The sequence below is a fragment of the Apiospora aurea genome (genome assembly GCF_038362705.1).
Source record: "Apiospora aurea strain CBS 24483 chromosome Unknown utg000010l_segment0_segment0, whole genome shotgun sequence".
Lineage (NCBI taxonomy): Eukaryota > Fungi > Ascomycota > Sordariomycetes > Amphisphaeriales > Apiosporaceae > Apiospora > Apiospora aurea.
Genome location: NW_027117397.1, coordinates 3,101,711 through 3,122,323, shown reverse-complemented (window position 1 = coordinate 3,122,323; position 20,613 = coordinate 3,101,711). Strand labels below are relative to the sequence as shown.

At 52.9% G+C, this 20,613-nt stretch overlaps 4 protein-coding genes across 4 annotated transcripts; all 4 read right to left on the bottom strand.

Annotated features, from left to right (window-relative positions):
• Positions 1 to 988: 988 nt before the first annotated feature.
• PG986_014938 (RNA polymerase II-associated protein 1-like protein) lies at positions 989 to 2,439 on the bottom strand (the record flags this gene model as incomplete). Its single annotated transcript, XM_066851160.1, has 3 exons — positions 989 to 1,952; positions 1,984 to 2,107; positions 2,169 to 2,439. 3 exons carry the CDS (start codon positions 2,437 to 2,439, stop codon positions 989 to 991), a joined length of 1,359 nt encoding a protein of 452 aa, XP_066693398.1.
• Positions 2,440 to 3,203: 764 nt separating this feature from the next.
• Positions 3,204 to 6,429, bottom strand: PG986_014937 (tRNA pseudouridine synthase D; the record flags this gene model as incomplete). The annotated part of the gene is made up of 5 exons (XM_066851159.1): positions 3,204 to 3,627; positions 3,715 to 5,579; positions 5,637 to 5,981; positions 6,058 to 6,151; positions 6,302 to 6,429. The coding sequence occupies 5 exons, from the start codon at positions 6,427 to 6,429 to the stop codon at positions 3,204 to 3,206; spliced, it is 2,856 nt and encodes a 951-aa protein (XP_066693397.1).
• Positions 6,430 to 10,179: 3,750 nt separating this feature from the next.
• On the bottom strand, positions 10,180 to 11,001 carry PG986_014936 (helix-loop-helix DNA-binding domain-containing protein; the record flags this gene model as incomplete). The annotated part of the gene is made up of 1 exon (XM_066851158.1): positions 10,180 to 11,001. The coding sequence occupies one exon, from the start codon at positions 10,999 to 11,001 to the stop codon at positions 10,180 to 10,182; it is 822 nt and encodes a 273-aa protein (XP_066693396.1).
• A 7,275-nt stretch (positions 11,002 to 18,276) lies between these two features.
• Positions 18,277 to 19,311, bottom strand: PG986_014935 (glycosyl hydrolase family 61-domain-containing protein; the record flags this gene model as incomplete). The annotated part of the gene is made up of 1 exon (XM_066851157.1): positions 18,277 to 19,311. The coding sequence occupies one exon, from the start codon at positions 19,309 to 19,311 to the stop codon at positions 18,277 to 18,279; it is 1,035 nt and encodes a 344-aa protein (XP_066693395.1).
• Between the last annotated feature and the right edge of the window lie 1,302 nt (positions 19,312 to 20,613).

The following is a 20,613-nucleotide window of genomic DNA, read 5'->3' as shown; positions in this document are numbered from 1 at the left end:
AGTGTTTAAAGTCCCAAACGTCTTGTATCGATCTCAATAATGCAAAGCCTATTTTATTCATCATGCATGCCTCGTTGAGCATAGAGAGCGAGCCTCGGTGCAACAGCCGCGAACCTTACAAACTTCAATGGCACGTACTTTCTTAGACCAGGAGTCGGAAGGCTTGTATACTTCATCTATTGGACGCACTGTAGCCGTCGCAACACCACTCTGGATCTTGCCTAATATTTGATCAATCGACGCCTACAAATCAACTGGCATTATTATTTGCGCAGTGCAAAAAAGAAAAATGATGTCAAATGTCGGGTGTCGAACCTACTCGGCAAAAACAAAAAAAAGGAAGCACGCTTCTGTGATCAGAAGCGCGTGGTAATTCTCAAGTGATGAGAGTGGGATTCGAACCCACGCGGATTGCTCCACCAGGATGAAGATATTAAGGTGACCTTAACCTGACGCCATAACCAACTCGGCCATCTCACCGGTTGCCTGTTGAGAGACTGCAGCTTATGGCAGTATCTATCGGCTGCATCTGATGGTGGGCGAGCTATACTTGATAGCAGGGAACAAAAAGAGGGGTCAAGCTCCGGAGACTGAGTGCAACCTGAAAGCTATAAACATTCCGATGGCCTAACCAACATACGCAGGGAAAGGGGGACAGGACACAAATTCAGTGGTAACGAAGACTGATTCACATAGTCTATCAGATACCTGCCTTACTCACTCTTCAGATCCTACCGACGTCCAAAACAAAGAGTCGGTACTCCAGGCATGCAATGTCTTCAAGAAATGCGTGTGGGATTCATCCTGGTGTTCCTTTGCATTCTGCTGCTCCAAACCCGTTCACAAATGCGCAAGTCTACTACTTAGTTTTGATATGATACACACGTGCTGCTCCCTCCTTCGACTAGAAAAAGTTGGCGACCTCGGCCAACCATGTGTTCACCCGATCAAGGTCTTGAGCGACTAAAAAGTCGTGATTAGAGAACCTCTAGTCTTCTTCGTCACCCTCCGCATCAGCATCTTCTTCCACCTCCACGCCCTCCTCGTCACCACCGCCCTCCTGGTGCTCCTCAACCTCGGTGCTCCCGTACGGGTGCGTCTTGAAGCCCTCTATCTGCTCCATAATTTGCTCAGGGGGCGCATCCACCGTAACGTGCAGCTCGTCTATGATCTGCTCGTTTTCGTCGGCAAGCCCTGCCTGCACGCGCGCAATGTTCTTCATGCGCTGAGGCCGGATGGTGCTGCGCTGCATAACCGGGTAGAAGTACACAGCCTTCTGATGCATCGCCGTCTCGTCGTTGTTGATGGCCAGGAGTAGTTCCTTGTCATACTTGGTCGTGTGGTTGAACTCGGTCTCCTGCGTCGTCTCATAAGCGCGGACGCGCTGGAAGGGGAATACAGGCTTGCCATCCTCGTTCTTGGTCGGGTAAAGCGAGTCGTCGTCACATTTGGGAGAATCAGGGTCAAACCGCTGGCGGAACTTGGCGGCATTGGAAGTGGTATCGGGCAGGAAGAAAGCGTAGTTCATGGCGTTCTCCGGCTTGGGGTTGTTCGCAGGATCGGCCTCGTAAGCCTCCAGCATGGTTTGGAAGTTGGCCTCTTCTACTTCCGATTTGTCCAGTGGCTGGAATAGGCCATGGAGGAGACGCTTGTCATATGTAGAGCTGTCGGATACCGGATTGTTTAAGAATTTGATTGTTACGTACGCTCCCGAGTCTGGGAAGGCTTCTTGGTCGGGCAGCAAGGGGTACGCATCTACAAGACGCAGATTGCGTTTGCTGGGATGCCGTACGCGGGAAGTATCTTTGAGGTTCGCCTCGGCCGCAGCGAAGCCCTGGTCAATCTTTCTCTTGACATAGGCTGGGGAGTCTCGGTCTGGTTCGGGCGATCGTCGCTTCGGCGCCCGCTTGATGGGCTTCGGGTTGACACTCCGGAGTGGTCCGCCGCTCCCCCTGGTGCGATTTCCCGCTGGCAGCGATGTACTCAGTCCTGCGCAAGAACGATACGGCGCCATCGCCTGTCTTGGGTTTGCCGAGCTGTGCTATCGATCTCAAAAGAGGCTTGTCGTGCGGATGGGGCTGGGGCGCTTGTGCAGGCGCTTGGATAGCTGGCGGTATCACTTATTAGATGTCTTGTCGTCCGAAACAGAATTGGCATGCCGAACTTACAACTCTCGTCTCCATCGAAAATGCCTGGCATTCCCACCAAATCCAAGGGCATACCCAGCTCGGCATCGGCCTCAATATTCAAGGGCTGCTCTCGGGCCAGTCTTCCAGCAAAGCTGGGGGCTGTGTAATGCCCACTTGCCAGGCCGGTGTTGGGAATGTCGAGAAGCTTCGGGGGATGAGGCGGAGGTGGAAGGGCATTAGAGAAACGGATGCGCGCTATGAAATCCTGGTGGACGGGGCGGCGCTCGCCATTTCGCGAGGAGGACGCCATGTCGAAAAGCGCCCAGGCAGGGTGCGATCGGGCCGGTGGAGAAGCGACAAGATGAGGCTATGAAGGTAAGTTTACGACGAGCTGAATGTCGTGAAATGGAGAGATCAAGTGGTATCAGGTGGTAGGTCGAGAGCAAGGCTGAGAACGGCGGTGATGTTGTCGAGATGTAGCACTGGCAGGCTGGCGGCGCGCAATTGGATCGCGACTCGATTGTCAAAAAGTCCAGTCCTGGCAGGCATTAAGCTTAACCAGGTACGTAAATAGCTGGGTACTTTAGCTAGGTAGCAAGTAGCTTAGCTCGCGTAAGTACATGTTCGTGCACGGATCCCTTTTAAATGCATCTTATGTCTAAGACAATCTGCCTATTCACATACCTGACAACAGCTCTTCACGATCCTGTGAGACCTGTCTACTGGCAGAGAATACGTGAGCTTCACTTATGCAGGCACTGGGTCAATCAAATGTATATCTGCAAGAGCAAATGTGCCATCAAACGGGTATCTACTCTACCACTAGCTGCAAAGTATCTGATCTCGAATCCAGGCACTGGAGCTCCATGCCGGTCAACATCATCAATGGCTATCAACAACACATGCCATCTGCCAGCACTATCTCAACCTGATCATCTCGTCTCTCGGCAGATTTCACCGCAAGTAATAATAGTACAAGTATCGCCAACTCCACGGCAATAGCAACTCGAGATCCCCTGTCATGATAATATCTGTGGCAGGCTGTTGCAAATAGTCATCCTCTTGATCAGACCACTAAAGAATCATGCACCAGCCTGCACCAAAATAGTCGGCCGATCCCTGCTCAGTGTCCTCCTCCTTGTTGTTCTCCACGGTTCCAGCAGAAGGAGACGTTTTGCCAACATCGGCATAGCTCAAGGTGTTGGGCTTAGGGGAAACCATATGAGGCAACTTGGGACAATGACCGACTTCAATAGTAGAACCCGCCTCCTTGGCAGAGGGTGATTCGGATTGGGCAGGTGCCACTGCTGTACTCTCCTTGGGCGACACTGATGATCCCAGCTTCTCGCACAGAGAAGAGTTGCGGGCTCCCAGACTACGAAGACCATCTGATAATTTCGGGGGCGAACAAGGTTCTTTGCCACCTCCTGACTGGAAAGCGGTCACTTTGGTGTTGGGAACACCGTGCTTTACGTGCTTGTTGAACGGTCTCGATAGTCTGGTCCTGGTTCCAGAACGAAGTACGGTAGTATTGTTGCCCCGGGGCTCCTAGCCTTGGAGCTCCCGAAGGACAATCGTAGCATACTCGCTTGAAGGCAAGGCGAACTTGAGGACCACTGCAATCTTGCGTGGCTCTGGGGCCGGGCTTGCTGCAAGCACCTTCGGGGGCGTGTCACTGGAGATATCCATTGCGTCGTCCACGGGAGCTGGTGCTTGCTCCTTGGTTTCAGTAGCGGTAGCCTGCGTAGCTGGAACGGATGCTGCCTCCGAGACCGCCGACGTCTCCCCGCCTTCAACGATGTTGACCTGCTTGTCAACCTTGATTCTCTTGTTGCTGCCGTCAAGAGATGTTTGGACCCAGGTATCGTTGAACCGGACCTCAGTGTCCCCTCCCTCTCCAGCTTTGCGACGCTCGGTTTCTTTGGCAGCTTCGGCGATACGACGATCATCCGCCTGGATGTTGAACCAACCTGACATTTTGCCATCTGGGTTATTCGCACCTCGCCCCTGTCGCTCTTGCTGTTCCTTGGCACGTTGGGCTTCACGTTGAGCCTGAATGTCGTCCCAATCGGTAGGCACAAGTTGATCGTTGTCATGTACGTAGGAACGCACGGAGCCTGTAGGACGGTCGATGAAGATGCCAATGAACTTACGGTAAGCACCAGTCAGGCTGAACTCCTTCTGTCGGCGTTGCATGTTGTACGGGTCGAGAGCACCGTTTTCTTCCTTGCCCATGAACTCGGTGTAATACTTGCCGACCTCGTTATCAGGGTAGACAATATCGCAACCTGGGCAAGGCAGGACCACGTCTCGGATGGTATAGCGGCCTGCCTGGATATCCTCTTCAGTGACCACATGAGCTTCTTCGCGGACCTCAAAATCATCATCGTTGTCCTTCGGAAGATGGATGTTTTCCTCGTCATCCTCATCAACTTTGGCCTTCGCTGGCTGACTAGCGTTTGCGAGTACAAGATCTCCTTTCACAATAGAATCGCCGAACAGCTCCCAACGCTTGCTTGCAACAAAGTTCCAAACCAGCGACTGGTAAGAGTGGAGGTACATGCTGCGCATGTTTCTGGGGATCGACATCAAGGCGCCAACAAAGTCCTTAGGCTGCTTGGCCAGATGCTTGATAATCCCAAATTCCAAGTTGGCTCGGCGTGGTAACTCTTTGAGCGCCTCCTCTGCATTGCCGGTTTCCTGGAACTTGGCCAGAGCTTTAGCTCGGGCAATGTCGTCGAAGCGAACGAACTCGCCAGGCCGTGGGATGGAAGTATCAACTGTGGTCAACGAGGCATCAAACGACAATAGGTCCATGATAGCACCTTCAAAATCATCTTTCAGGATCTTGAGGCCAATCTTGTTGGTACCGATCTCAAACGTGCCAAATCGTTGCGTACCAAAGTAGTTGATGAAGCCACGTTCATAGATGCGCTCCAAGGCGTTGTCGATTGTAGACTGTGCAATCTCCAACAGATTATCGAAAGGTTCGTTCTCACAGTCGCGGAAGACGCAGTCCTTCATAACGATAGTGAACTCATTGCCCTTCAGGCAGCCAAGGTACAAATCTTTCTCCTCGAACTTAAAGTCGCCAATCTTGATATCCCTGATCCGGTCGTTGATGAAGAGCATCTTCGAGGGGTCTCGAGACCTTACGCTGACTCTCTGCGATGTAACAGCGCGGCGATCCTTGGTGCCTGCAGTGCTGAACATCTTGGGATGTTCCTTCAAAATGCGAGCAATGTTGCCCACAGCTTCCATGGTATCTCGATTCTCCTTATACAAGGTGAAATGGAGAAACTTGCCCAGCTTTCTGGGATTGGGAGCCTGCGGATCTCGACCATTGCCGCGGTTGTTCCATCTCTTGTTCGAGCCGGCAGCTGTAGCAACAATATTGCCAGTCTGGTCGGTACTCGTCTCAATCTTTCCAGAAAAGACCTCACGAATTTCCTGTTGTTCGTTCATCAGTGCTTGATCTTCTAAAGGGATTTAAGCAAATTAACTCACACCATGGACTTTCGTTCTCATCTGTCGGTCCTCGATCACTGGAAGCTTCATAGAACCGTGCTTGGCAGGCTTCATCTTCGGGTCTTCGCATATCTTGTTGTAAAGATTGGTCAGATCATCAAACACAGACTGGCCCACCAGGTTCACCAGGAACTCGGATTTGGGCTTTGCATCAGCCTCCTTAGGGGCATCCTTCGAGTCGGGGGCAGTACTGCTGACGGCATCAGTGGTCTGACCAGCGGCTGCATTGGAAGCACCGCTGGCAGCAACAGGGTGAGCCGACTGCTGAGGTGTAGCATTTGCAGGCGCATCAGCCGCCTGTGTCTTGCCGGCTTTGGCCGCTTCCTACGACGATGGGTCAATACCACAAGATGCATTGATGCCTTGATACCAAGTTGGGGGACACCACAATGCGACGTACCTTGCGAGTGTACTCTCGGGAGTTCATAGAAAACTCCTCGAGCTTGACAACCTTGCCATCCTTGGTGATTTCATGCACCTGGAAATCGGTATATCTGCAGGGAGAGAATCAGCCTGTTGCTCCATTTGGACGAGCATTGGTAGTCATGAAGATAAGAGCGTGGCGGACCAAAATTAAGCGACCCGAGTTGCAGGCTCGTTGATATCACGGGGTGCCAGGGACTGGGGGATGGTTCGATACGTACCTCTTTCTGGTGACACCGTTCCATGCATGTTCCTTGGGGGAGACGAAGTGCAAGATGCCCACATTCCGCTCGATGAGACCTCGGACATCCGGGTCATTGCCCTGCGTCATAGCAGTGTGTGTCGCCATGGCGCTGGACTCTCTCGCGTTGAATGTGTTGACGGGCTAGGGATGGTGTGTGTGTGTATGTGTGAGAGAGCCGTGATGTACAAGGTACCGTGTGTGGTAGGCAGGAACTTTTTTTTAGACTGTCCGAAAAATAGCAGCCACTGGTGGGGTGAAAATCAGAATCCGTTGGCTGGGATGGGACTAAAAGAACAAAGATAAAAAAAACAGACGAGTTGGTGGTGTGAAGACGAATCAACGAGCTCGGTTGTTTATGCCAACAAACCAATCACCTTGTGCGGTTCTTCAAAAGATTATGCAGCTTGTGTCTTTTCAGTCACGGCGCAGGATTAGGTGTGCTTTCCTGCTGTGTTTGGAAAGAGAAGGCTTGTCTGAGGGCGTGCGTGCAACATCAAGCCAAGAACTGAGGCTTGGTGATGGACGAAGTAGGCGCAATCTGGAAGTGGCCCAAGAGTGCTGCGTGGTTGTTGGTGTCTGGGTTCAATCGGGCAATTGATCAATTGGTTGATCAATCAAATCGATCTGGCTCTAACGCTTTTTTTTCAAAGGCAGGAAGTACCTCAACCTGTATTGTCCTTTCGCAGCGGACGTTGATGATGCAGGAGCCTACGCCGGCCAACCACAGTCCGGCTCTGGAGTGAATTGCAGCTGCAGATCTAGTACTGAAGTTGCTCAACCCCACCGACGGCTGAACAGAGGTAACACTGTAACAATGAGCTAAAATCAATGGGTTTTTGCTATTTTTCACTCCAACCACACCCTTTACACATCGATTTATACGCCCCCAAAAAGTAACAATGTACCCTCGTCGCCAACCATCGTCCGAGCCAGCCTTCGAGCCAGCTTTTGAGCCAAAATCGACATGCGCAGCATTCGAGCCATCGTCACCAAACCAAGCCACCGTCACCAAGCCATCGTCGTGGAAATGTGTTGATTGTGTACGATTAATGCCAATTCCTTCCGATCGACGCGAAGTCTAGGTCGCTCGTCGATTTTAGCTGGCTCAAAGGCTGGCTCGAAAGCTGGCTGCGACGAGGGTTAACGATGAGGGTACATTGATCTTATCGATAGGGTGAAAAGCAGCTAAAATTAACCGTTGGGGGGTAGATCTAACCGGTTTTTAGCTCATTGTTACAGTGTCACCTCTGTTCAGCCGTCCCACCTGCCAACCTACATTAATCGATGTGCACCCAACCTGGGCACCTACCGAGCTGCCGACTGGTTGAGGCTATTTGAGGTTGTAATGTTGCCCAATACTTGCAAACACCTTGTAAGCACATAACATAGACGCACACATGCAGCACTCGACGAATGACATGTCCGCTAGTCGAATCCAGTATCCCGCCCCGCCCCGCGGTGCCGAAATCCTGTCGTCGTATCTGATTCCCTTTTTGTCCATTGATCGTACTTTTGCATATTGTGTTGCCGAGAACGAAACAGAGATTGAGAGCCCTAGCGGGAGAAAGTATGCCCCGGTGGTCATGAATATGTATCAATGTATGTATGTTGCATGCTGGATGACCTAGGTTAAGATGTAGGTACTTGCATGCTAGCTAGGTGGAAGCAAGTAGGCTTCTTCTCTTTCTCCCTTTTTCTTATGGACCCTTCTCTCTCCCTTCCTTTTCCCTGGTCTCGACAAATTCCATTCTTGTGTAACGTCCAGCTCGAGCAAGTCAACAAGGGGACAACCCCATAAACAGACACCCGAGACTCCGACCTGCAGCAACTAGCTCCCAATCCTCGGAACTCCGGGACTGCGGCTTGCTCCCTCGCTCTTGGGTCTGGGGGCCCTTGGGAGGGAGCAAGGGAGGAGCCACCATGCCGCGACTCGGTTAAGACCCCATCGTCCCGGAATCCCGTCGCATTTGTTTGCTACAGCCTTCCTGCCCAGCGGGGTTCCTGTGGCAGGCAACGGACGCCGCCGCGCAGCAGGCAGGAGAGCAAACAACGTACCTAAGCATCTGTAAGCATGCAGGCGTGTATGCGTAGAGCGACAGATGCTGCCCATCGCCTGTCTCGGCCTTGTCTCTATGTTCTTGCCGAGATGCCCAACTGCTTCCCTTACATAAAGTATGTAGGATCGCGAGAAAAGGGTTTTGGGATCTGGTTCAAGTCACACATCCGATCATGTAGGTGGGGCGGATGTCCATCTAGGGGACTTGGGGTCCTGGGGTCCTTGGAACACTAAAGGAAGATCGCTCTGAGTACGGTCAGGTAGGCACTCCGATCGAACCAAGGTTGGAGTTGATCAGGAGCAGGAGCAGGAGCAGTAGTAGTCGTGGGCAAGGTAGGGTAGGATAATGCGACCTATACCTACATATACGTGCATGTGGGCTGCGCGCACCCCCCTACCACGAGCTACTTGGAGCCTCATTGGCAGGCCAGTCGTCAGATAGCCAGCTACCTAGTCTGGAGCCTGCCGGCCTATAGTGTTGGCTAGCACCACACCCTGCTCTTCTTCCAATGCGACTCACTCACCTCACAAGAGCTGCATGGGGTTATCCCGTATGGGTATATTGCGGACTGGCATATTGGACCTGCGTTTCTCGTCCCCGCCGTTACTTAATAAAATTCCCCGTACACTCTCTGATTTGATCCGGCGCCTGGGTTTGGCCCCCTTCCCTTCGCTCAACCAGTGCTTTCCGACCATGGCCTAAATTCTTGTTTCTTCTTCTTCAACTCGGTTTCGTGCGGCGCAGCAAGCAAGCGAGTTGATGCGATGACGAATGCCCATGGTCTAAGTACATGACTAACCTAACCAGCACCTGGCAGCCATTGGAATGAGGACGGGATTTGGGGGAGGCAGAGGAGCCTTGCCAGGACGGTCGCCTACGCATTCTCATTTCAGACAGTTTCCGGTTATCGGCTGCGTCGTCGTTGTACTGGGGGCCGTCCTCGGTCCGGCGTATATCGTGCTGCTAACCCCGGGCGGGCCCCAAGGATGGGCCTTTCCTTCATTTCGCTCCAACAACGTTTTGGCAGGACGGGAGGGGGAGGGCGGCGGATTATTACGGGCTACTGGTATCCGAAGGAACTTTCTTGCGGATGCAACTTCGAACCCCGGTCTCTTTTCCCTCCCCTGCGAGAGTACGCCATCGCGGTTGCAGCTGGCCTATAATAAGTGACGACGGCAAATTTCTGTAGGTCATAGTAGGGAGTAGGTAGCTTGTAGCTTTCACGATGCTCGTTTGCAATGGCCCGTGTCCCCCTGTTCCAGGCCGTTCTGGTCGCTTGTTGTTTGACGCAGTGAAATCCGGGACTGGGCATGATTTACCTGCAGCCGACATGAATAGAGAGCGCTACCACATGCTCTTTGAAACCTTATAAATGAAGTCCAATGGTCACTCAGTAGATTTGCGTGCACAGGCAAAGTTTGGTACGCGTACCAAATAACTCTGTTGGAAGGAACCATGATCCCGTATGCGACAGGTCATTTTCATCCTACATGCAGCCCTTGCGATGCGACCCCGAGGGAGGGAGAGAGAGACGCCGCCGGTCCCGCGACACGGCCATAACTGCAATATTCCTCCTTACACCGGTTTCCTTGCCGCTGCGGATACTTGGATGGGTGAAGGATCATTGTCCAACGTTCATATAACCGTCAAATCAAATGCTGTGTATATTAGATGAGTAGTACGGATAAGGGACACGCTCTACGTCGAAGAATACCGATGAGAGGTCACCTGCGCCAAAAACCATGCCAATGTGTGCTTGTGTATTTTCCCCTTTTCCGCCTTGGTACGTTTGCTCATCTCACCCGCCACCCTTGCCAGAGCCGCCTCCTCCCATGCCTTGTCCACCCCCGTCTGGGCACTGGCAGTACCACCGACGCTTTTCCAACGCTTCGCGCAGATCGTCTCGTTCGCCCTCGGTGGCTTCGAGGTTCCCTTCCAGGTTCAGTATGTAGCGTTTGGCCATCTCCAAGACCTCGGCCTTGCTCACTTTGCGGTCACCGGTGCTCATCTCGTTGCTATCGCCGTCCTCGCTCGAAGCACGCATTTCGGGGGGCAGGACCCCTAGGAGCAGCTCGAACTGGTTATTGAGCCGGTTGCGGTACTGTTTCTCCACTTGGTTATGTGACTCGCGGTTCTTCCGCTCTTCTTCCGTGGCGGGCGGGTTGTGGTGTGTGTTCTTGGACGTCCGCGAGGCACTTCGTAGTTTAGACTTGTTGCCTGTGGTGGTGGTTGACGTATTGCTTGCCGGAGACATGGGCAGCTGGTGCTTGGTTTTCCTTGAAGAGGATGAAGGCTTCTGAGAGTGGCCTGTGAAGTGCGTATTAGGTACCGAGGCATGCCGGGTGCTGTTCTCGGCACCCACCGATGAGGCCGAGTCGCTAGGAAAGGCCGAGGGTGACAAGCCTCCCATGTGGTTGTAGGGACTTGCTGAGGTTGTGTAGCTGGCCGTTTCCACAAGCGCAGGCCGGTGAGGAGGCATGTCGTAGGCATTAGTCGTGGGATACGAAAGAGAAGCTCTTCCGGACGAGGTCCAGCCGCCGTCCAGACCGTGCGGGCTGCCCGAGGACAGGTCGGTAGTCGTAGTGTTATACGAGTAACTGGGCGCATCATTATCATTCATTTCATGGTGATAATTCTGCCATGTGTGCGACCCAGTAGCGTAGTGCACCCCAGTCGCATCCCCCTCGTCCTGGGTAGTGTATGCATACGGATGGGCTGTTGATGTGGATATAGGGATCTGTTTCAACCAATCAGTCATGTATAAGGCAGAAGCAAGTGAGTTTAATCCGACATTTCCGGGATCTGATTTTGTGTAGCCATCCGTATGGCCATCTCCAAAGCCTCAGATCTCCGGGAGGGCCGGCTTCATGACACGAGTGAGCTCAGTACGCCCATTGTTGTACCAAGCACATGCACGGCGCCTTTTACCGTATTCCTCGCGCCGGGTTATTGGAGTTTGGGTGACTTTCAGTGTTGCTGTTGTGGTGGAAGTCGAAGTGGCTTACCTCGGAAGACCAGCTCGATGAGCTACCAAAAACCTGTTGGTTTCGGTAGGCCATGTTGACAGAAAGAAGGTGGGGGATCAGTCTTCTCGGTGCTCGGCCTCAGCAGGTTTAAAGACGTTTGATCTAGGGTTTGGACCGATCAAGTTTCGTTGGTGTGATATACAGATTACAGACCACCTCGGCCGACACTGTATGTTTTCTGGTACCCAGCAAGTCCAGGCGACATAGCAGGACCACGGGCTGAATTATAATCTGGTAAAACCATGTAAAGGAGGCCATCCGAGAAAGACGTGGGCGGACAGCCGCCTTTTTCTTTATTTGCCCTTTCACGCTCACTTGGCTATAGATGGCCGTCTTATCTAGTTCCGCCACTGGACTCTAACAAGATGACACAAATAGGGCGGCGTCATGCAGCAGGGACTGAATCAAGACCTCGGGGTAAGCTACTTGCACGCAGGTCTCCAATAGGGCTGTCTCGGAGCTTCCCTCATGCTTCTACTGGGCTATCTTCGGCGCATCGTGCCTCTTGTGCTGCCAGACCTCGTCTGACACAATGGTAGAGTCTCTCCTAGCGTCTACGCAATACGGATTCTGGTTAGTGGTGTGGGAAGGGGCCGAAAGTCTGGGAATGAGGAAAGCGACCCTGCTGTTACCACGTGTATGCTGTGCGTGGACGTGTGTGAGAGCGCGCCAACCTCTGTGTGTGCGCGTGTGTGGTGCATGCGTGTCCGTGAATGTAGGTCCATGGAAGTGGGCAGGAGTTCTGCTTGGGTCCCCTGTACAGACGTCCCTGTTGGATACACGTCTGGACCCTCTTTCAATATCTACCGCATACCACATATACCTCGCAGCTGGTACAGGGTTGGCTCAGTGACACACTACATACAGGCCAGGACGAGAGGGTGAAAAGCAGCCGCAACTATCCAGCATGGTATATCTCAATCGGCGATTATTTGGCAGGGATCCGAATCTTTGGCCCACAGAGGAGCATTGAAGACTTTCCTATCGGGCCATACAGCATGACCTCCAAATCGGCTTCTTCCCAGGGTGGTTTCAGCTTCGCAGTCGATTTCATCATGTACAGCTTCCGTAGCTTCAATGAAGGCCCCCAGAAACCATACTACTCGTTCGGTTCTAGTCGGCCGTTAAGTCCTCTTTCCAACGACGCACGATGCCCTTTGGAGTAAGCGGCGGCATCCAATCGCTATTCGATCTGCAGCCAGGATCTGCCAATAGACGAACGAGTAGCCATTTACAGCTTGACGCCGAGAGCAAGGTACATATGTAAGCAGTACTATCGCGACTCTGTCCGCCATTGGATAAGACCGGGGTGCTATCTCTCCGTGTCGTGTGTTTGCTGCCGCCGAACCCCGGGCAAAACTTGGCCTGTTTATTGCGTGCTCATCCGCTGCTGCTTTTTGCCGTTTTTAACAAACATCAAGGCAGATACTACGAGGCTGTTGCTGACCATTGCTGTTATGACAAGTCAAGGAGAGGAGCGAGTAGCCTCGTGTGATGTAAAATAAGCGAAAACAGCTGGCAAATATGAAAGCCTCGAGCTTCACCCAAATGCCATACTAGCCACCGGCGCTTGTCCATCAACACATAGTCGGAACGACTAGCAGTAGTAAGGTCGTACCGAATCGACTTATAGGCATCCTATGCGTTGTCCTTGGTAGTACGAGGAGTTGTCGAGGCCAGCGAAACCTAAGCGGTGGTCACCCTCCTTCGGGTGCAATCCAAGCAGTAAATGGGGCACATGACTTGGGGGGAACAAGGATGATGATGCAAGTAAGCAGCCCAAGTCTGCGTCGGCCCCGTTGTCAAGCCTATACTGCGACCGAAAGGGAGTTTAGGTCGGAGTATGGACCCGTAAGCCAATATCGTCGGCTCACCTTTGTACATGCATCTTCATTGCGATACGGCCTTGGCGTAAGCCCAGGCAGGTGGTAGCAGTATCAGGATGCGATCGCCCAGCAAGAGCTAATATAACACAAGACGGGCCCCGAGGTACCTACATAGGTAGGTAATTCCCATTGCAACAGGAGGAAGCTGGCTGGTCTTGGGGAGCTGTACTGTAGCTGACGCCCCTGCCGTATTTCTGATAAGCCAGCCCCCTGCTAGTGGACTGTGGAGGATGTTACGGAGTAGGCTGGTTCCTGTTAGATTAGGACATAGTTGAGGCTAATCGAACCTCTGAAGGTCGTCCAATAAACACGCTGTGGACAGCTCGAATACACTTGAGTTGTGATTGGAAGTGCACAGCTGGTTCAAAATGCGTGCCTACATACCTAAAAGCAACATTGCGCTGCTTGGGCGGATGACCTTGTAGGTGGTTTGAAGTATCGGGCAAGTGTCTGGCCTGGAGGAACTTCCAAATGTAGTTCATCGACAACGGCACCTGGTCTTTCCTTAGGTATGTTCTTTCCTTTTTGTTGCCTATTCGAATAGAAATTCGACATGGAAGCCACATAGAAGTACCTAATGGATCGAGCTGAGGAAGGTGCATCTGTCGGAGCAAAAGTAGTACACCTTACTTGCTGTTAGCCCCTTCCCTGTATCTCAACGTTGAAGCTCAATGGAGTTGATTAATCCACTCCAAGACATTTGGTGGAGGCCATTAACGGCTGAACAGAGGTGACACTGTAACAATGAGCTAAAACCCGGTTAAATTTACCCCCCAACGGTTAATTCTAGCTGCTTTTCACCCTATCGATAAGATCAATGTACCCTTAGCGTCAACCCTCGTCGCAGCCAGCTTTCAAGCCAGCCTTTGAGCCAGCCAAATTGACGTACGACCTAGATTTCGCGTCGATCGGAAGGAATCGGTATCAATTGTACACAATCAACAGATTTCCACGATGATGGCTTGATGACGATGGCTTAGTGACGATGGCTCGAATACTACACATGTCGATTTTGGCTCGAAAGCTAGCTCGAAGGCTGGCTCGAAGGCTGGCTGGCGACGAGGGTACATTGCTACCTTTTGGGGGGCGTATAAATCGGTATGTAAAAGGTGTGGTTGAAGTGAAAAATTGGTAAAAACCATTGTTTTTAGCTCATTGTTACAGTGTCACCTCTCTCCAGCCGTCGTCTCTCTGTGACTCTTCGGTCTGTGCTCTATGATATGCCCCTCTGCAGCTTGGCAGTAAGCACCATCCTGGACTATATCCTTCGCAGCCTGGGGTATCAGAGAAACGAGAGCATCAGGAGGTCGATTCGGACAGTCTTCGTCCGGCGTCAGTTCTGGTCTTATTGGGCACCTGGAACCAACTTTAGCATTGCGCAGTGCAGGTATGTATTGATTGATGTACATGTGTAGGTATTGATGTTTGCTCGTCTTGAAGCGCCCTGCAGGTGGTTATGATCTATGTTCCCCGGCGCACTTGTGGCGGTACCGGAGGTGCCACGAGCCTGCAGGCGACCTGAATAGGACCTGTCATTGTCACGTTACACGAGCATTACAAGGGTTTCTCGGCGGGTTTATTTAAGGTGAGAGGTTCTAATCGGGGCAATCCGCAAAACCCATGCTGCTATGCTGTTTGGCCGTGGCGTCGCATTGATGAAACTTCGAACCAGGATACACGAAGCCCGGCACTCCTCAAAGTCTCCGGCAATTGTTGGCTTCTGCGGCGAGGGAAACCCTCAGGGCATTCGACTGGCCCCCCGCCTCCCTATACAGCACTGCACACACGCTTTCAAGTCGCAAAGGCTTGTTTGTAAGGTATGGCTGACGTCCCGGAATCTTGGTCTGGGTCGATTCAGCCTCGAGTTGAGAACCTCCCTCCATGCAGTAAGACGAGATGACAAGACATCACCCAGAATGGCAAGCAGCACAGAGGCAAAGCGACATAGTATGTGGAACAAGTTGAAGACGCCATACCAGCCTACCTACATCAAGGTGCATTGGCGAGGCGTACCTCTGTCAAGGCACAAAACCATGTTGGGGTGATTAAGCGAAGTTGCTGGGTAGCCATGAGTGCCCCTTGTCTGCCGTCTTGGATGAATGACCACCCACTGGTGTCCCCAACGCCCAGCGAGTCACTTTCGTCCCAAGCAAATGTATTACATCATCTGGCTGCTTTGTTCTCCATGGTAGGTTACAACCTCATGCCGGCCGAGTTGAGACTATCGAACGGCTTCGTTGGCCCTGGACCAGGCATTGATGATACTGTGCCGAAGCTACCAGCATGGCTGAAGCCGACCCCTGCCACCGCCGACACCATCTCGATTCCTCTCTGCGAATTCCAATGGTTTGCATCGTTCATTCATCAAAAATTCGACCCGAAGATACGCCCATTGACGAGAAGAGGATGATTTGCAGACCCTCCCACGCGACTTCGCAATACCGGCATTAGCAGCGTTGCTTCCCAGAGGCTTCATGCAGGGTGAATGTTGAGTACGACCCGAGAACCCCTGAATGCACCAGGCTTCGTGGGAAATTGGGGTTTTCTTCATGTCTCAGCCCCCGACTATTCCGGGCTTTCGTGGCGTACAGAGCAACAAGACCCTATCCGTGCAGACATGGGATCTTTCTCGCCCCGGCAGAGCAGGAAGGATATGGCCCCCGGTGATCTCCAACACCTCGCATCTGCTGTCTCCAATACGTTACCAGACATCCATGTTTACTAACCGAGCTACCCTGTGCTTATGAAGCATAAGTAGTCTGCCCTATCGCTATGTTGGCAACTGTTGCCCACACACGAATGCGCCTGTCACTATACTGCGAGACTGGCATCCATAACCGCAACCGATCGGCCTAGCTTCACGCATCGCAGTATCTGCTACGGACCAGAGACCATGTTGGTGGTTGGTTTCTGTTTGCAATGGGCAAACAGCACCCCCAAACTGCATTCAGTGTTCAGCAAATCCAGGGGCTAGGGGAATGCAGATGCATCCAAGTCGAATTCATTATACCCCGTACTTACCCGCATCGCTACACATTGAACAAGCATGTGTCTCCACTGATAAGCAGAATGGAATGCTCGTATCGCACGTGGTTCAAGTATGCCACGGCTTGATCGTCGCTGTTGTGAGCCTAGGCTGGCTGCTCTCGGGCATACATCCATTAGAACAGAGGGACCGACGATCCTTCCCACTTCTCCCCGCTACCCAGGCCCGAGCCTTTCATTAGATACAACAACTTACATGTGCTTTCTTATGGCCCAAACCTCAGTCTGTGAGTCCTCCAGAAAGCCATTTCGGTGGCAAGACTAGCGAAGGGATCTCTGCAAATATTGATTCAGCAGCAGCAGCAGTAGCAGCAGCAGTAGCAGCATACCACTACCTGGACCTCCACAGAACGTGTCAGATATCACAAATGTGATTTCAGAATAGCCAACTAATCAACCCCAGACCACGCTTTCGCCTCACCAATCGCACCGTAGGCAGGTTTAGGCCGTCCGTTGACACTCAGTGAGGATTACTCATGCGCTGTCTTCAGCGTGTCCCCAGTGCTCCACTTCTCCTGGACTCGGCTTGGAAAAAGCATCAGGGGGAAGGAGAATGCGATATGTTGGTGTGTCTCGTGCTCCTGGGAAGAGATTGCATAGACGCAACACACTTCCACAGCAGCGCTGAACTCGTCCGCGCCCCGAAAACCGGATGCTCGACACGCTACTGCGAGATAGCCAGTCACGCATTATACGCCAACTAGCACTCCCTGCCAATGAAGTTATCAGCCTTGGTTATGCGGAGTTCGTCAACAAAGCTAGCCCCTCACACTACAGTACCCCATTCCATGCGGCTGCAGTGTCACAAGTCTACTCAGAGGAGGTACGGCTCGCTGACGACCCCGGCTTGCTGAAACGCGTCGTTGACCAGCCAAGCTACCCTGGTATTCTTGGCCCTATTGTCAGTCATATCATCATCATTAGACCTCGCCCGTCATTCACAGCTGTTTCACCGCCAATTATGTAAGTCTGTACGCGGGTCTTCTCATCGTTCACGGCAGACAAAGGCCCGGAGGTTACTTACCTAGGTGAGAGGGGAGAGAGAGCTACCCCTTTTTGGGGAAAGCTTCATTCTTACACGATTACATAACCGGCCCAAAAGAAAGCAAGAACGGTAAAAAAGCACATATCAAATACGTTAAAGAGGAGCTCCGCAACAAGGGACGCGCCTGGGCCCATCGGAACCACCTCGGTATTTGTAGGGGGGTTGGGTGGTCAGCATCCCCATCCCTCCCTCCTCCGTTTCCTATTGCGTAAAGATTTAGCCACCTCCGTGACTAGCTCCTCATACTTGTTGGGATGTTTTTTCTCCTCGGCCGTTTCTCTCGAACCCGAAAAAATTAAGCTGGAGAAGAGAAATAGGGGAAGGGGAAATGGAGAAGTGTTCTATATGTCCGTACGACCAAGCTGAGCAGTGGTCACGCATGGTAGTGAAGGTGATGACCAATGTAAATACAATACAGTAGAGGCTAATCTCGGTTGACGTGGCGATGATGATACTGACCTGCATACCTTTCTTGCTAGCAATAAACTAACACCCTCTTTGACCACGCATCTTCTTACCTATTTACTTACTACATCAAGGCGATGCCAGGAAACGTACACGCTCGTACACACATACTACCAACCAAACGATTGTTCAATGTTTGATGCGACCAAGAGGAAGAACCCATTTGGGCTTGCTCGCACAGTTATTCTCAGCATGTTTCTCTGGTGGATGGATGGGTAAAACTCCTCATTCGCTATGTATGTTTGTATGTAGGTGGCTTTTTTTATGATACAGTGATATCTCTCTCATATTCGTTTCAACCTATATGTACAACTCGAAGAAGAAGAAGAAATGTTGCTAAACAAAATAACAACCACAACAACACCGACAATGAGGCCTAGCTGGCTAAAACCACCAACCGACCAATTGACTAATCAACCCGACAAAACTTAGTTGGGGACGCACTGGGAGTAGTAGTCGTTCTGCTTCTTGCAGGTGCCCTCGGCGCAGCTGGTCGCGCCGGTGAAGCCGTTGCCGCCGCACTGAGCGTACATGGCGGCGCCCGAGCCGCCAGCACCAGCACCAGCACCGCCGCCGGTCGCGGGAGCGGTAGGGGCAGCGCCGCCGGCAGCCTTGGTGGAGGTGACGAGGGTAGTCGGGGCGGCGGCGGGGGCAGAGGTGGCAACACCACCGCCAGCCGCGGGCGAAGTGGGAGCGGCACTGCTAGGAGCGGCAGCACCGCCACCATCAACGGGGGCGGCGGGAGCAGCACCGCCGGCGGCGGCGGACCAGACGGCCGGGCCGGGGATCTTGTACGAGGTGGCGCCGCCGTAGATGTTGAACTTGATGCCCGGGTCGGTGCCCTGGTAGCTGTTGATGTCGAACTTCTGGTCGGGCACGGCGGCGCCGGCGCCCGTGATGTCGAGCTGGGCGCACGCGGGGTAGAACTGGGCGCCGCGGCCGTTGGCGGTGGGGGCGGCGTCGGCCTCGTGCAGGGCGATGATCTCCTGGCGGACGAGGTACTTGCCGGCCTTGAGGTCGGCGGGGATCTTGACGTCCTTCTTGCCCTTGGCGGCGATGAGGTTGTCGACGGCCCACTTGCCGCCCGCGAGCCCCTCCTCGTCGATCTTGGACCAGATGGGGCCCGTGCCGGCGTCGTCGGTGTAGGGCGCGATGTAGGTGATGATGGGCCCCTTGTGCGAGCCGTCGATGATGTCGTCGCCCTTCTTGTCGTGCATCCACTCGAAGGTGACGGTGTCGCCCGCGGCCGCGGTCACGAAGGCGGGCGCGGCCTTGGCGCCGTTGACGTTGCAGACCAGGTTCGGCGTGTCGAGCGTCTTGACGGGCGAGTTGTTGGCCGGGGACCGGATGTACTTGTTGATGCCGGTGCCCTGGCTCTTGCCGTTGACTTGGAGCTCGGTGACTTGGCAATGGGCGGCCACGGTGGTGGCCATGGCCAGAGCATTGACGATGGAGTAACGCATGTTGAAGGGTATGTCTTTTTTTTTTTTTTTTTTTGAAGAAAAAAAAAGGTAAGTCTTTTTGCTTTCGGCTGGGGTATAATATCCTCAAGATGGAGTAACAGGTAACAGAGCAAGGAAGCGTTAAGAGAAACGAAAGGCACTGGCACGGCCAATGGGGGAAAGAAGTGGGTAAAGAGAACGGAAGAAGAACTGGTGAGGTTGCAAGAGAGAGAGAGAGAGAGAGTTGGTGAGAAGAAGAAACAAAAGGAGGATTAGACATGGGAAAGTCAAGAGGAGCCGTTCTACTTATACACACAGCACCGACATGCCACCCAACTTCCTCTTTGAGCCGCCGCCGCGACCCCCCCCCTCCTCCATCCAGATCATGCTACATAACCTGCCGCCCCCTTCGCCCACCGGTTGTCAGTCAGATTGCCTTTAGCATGAGGCTCAAGATGGATATAGTCTCCACTTTGGAGGAAGCAGGGTGTGGCCGAGGGCCCCGGGCGGAGCCGCGGTTCTGGTCGTGGAGGATAGATGAAAAAGAGACCTGGCCAGCCAGCCAATCTCGCCAATAAGGCGCTCGCAGACGGGAACGCCAACTTCGCCATAGTAGTTTATCTCGTTTACTCTCCAGGCTAACGCATTAGTTTCCGCTTCAGGCCAAATGAGAGGGGACCACCCCGACATGCCTTGGTAGCCTTAGCGGCCGGGGGCAGGCAGGCTTAGCATCAAGCGTATGGTTATTTGTGCCGCGAAGAAAGCATTCTAATCGAAGTAAGCATATTTTCAAAGGGCATGTCATATTATGTCATGTCGTTAGCTTGAAATACGGCTCCCTCGAGGTGGTAACATATGTATCGTGCTATTTTTTCATCTGATGTCCCCCCAGATCGCCATTCACGATCCTCGCGCCTTGGTTCTACCTAGTTGCATATCATCCAAACCAAACAGGTGACCGCCAAGGAACACGATGGACGGATCTGCTTCAGGATCACTGACGGGAGGGAAAAAAACGCCAGTCTAAGCTAAGGGGGACGGACTCACGCTCTCGCTTTAGCAGGTACCGATGTGATCGATCTCCACTAAGGGGGTTGCTGGGTTGCAACTTGTAAGCCATCAATCATCAACCCCAGCACCACATCAGACGCCACGCACGTTTCGATTCGCGCCTCGAACATATTGACGTGGCGGCCGATCCCTGGCTTGAGCCGCCGTCGGGCAACCAAACCCAGGAGTCTGGTTCGTGAGGCTCGGTTCATCTTGCACAACCTGCTGTATCACTCGCATGGGCGTGTAAGCCGATTGGCCCCCGGTCTTCTG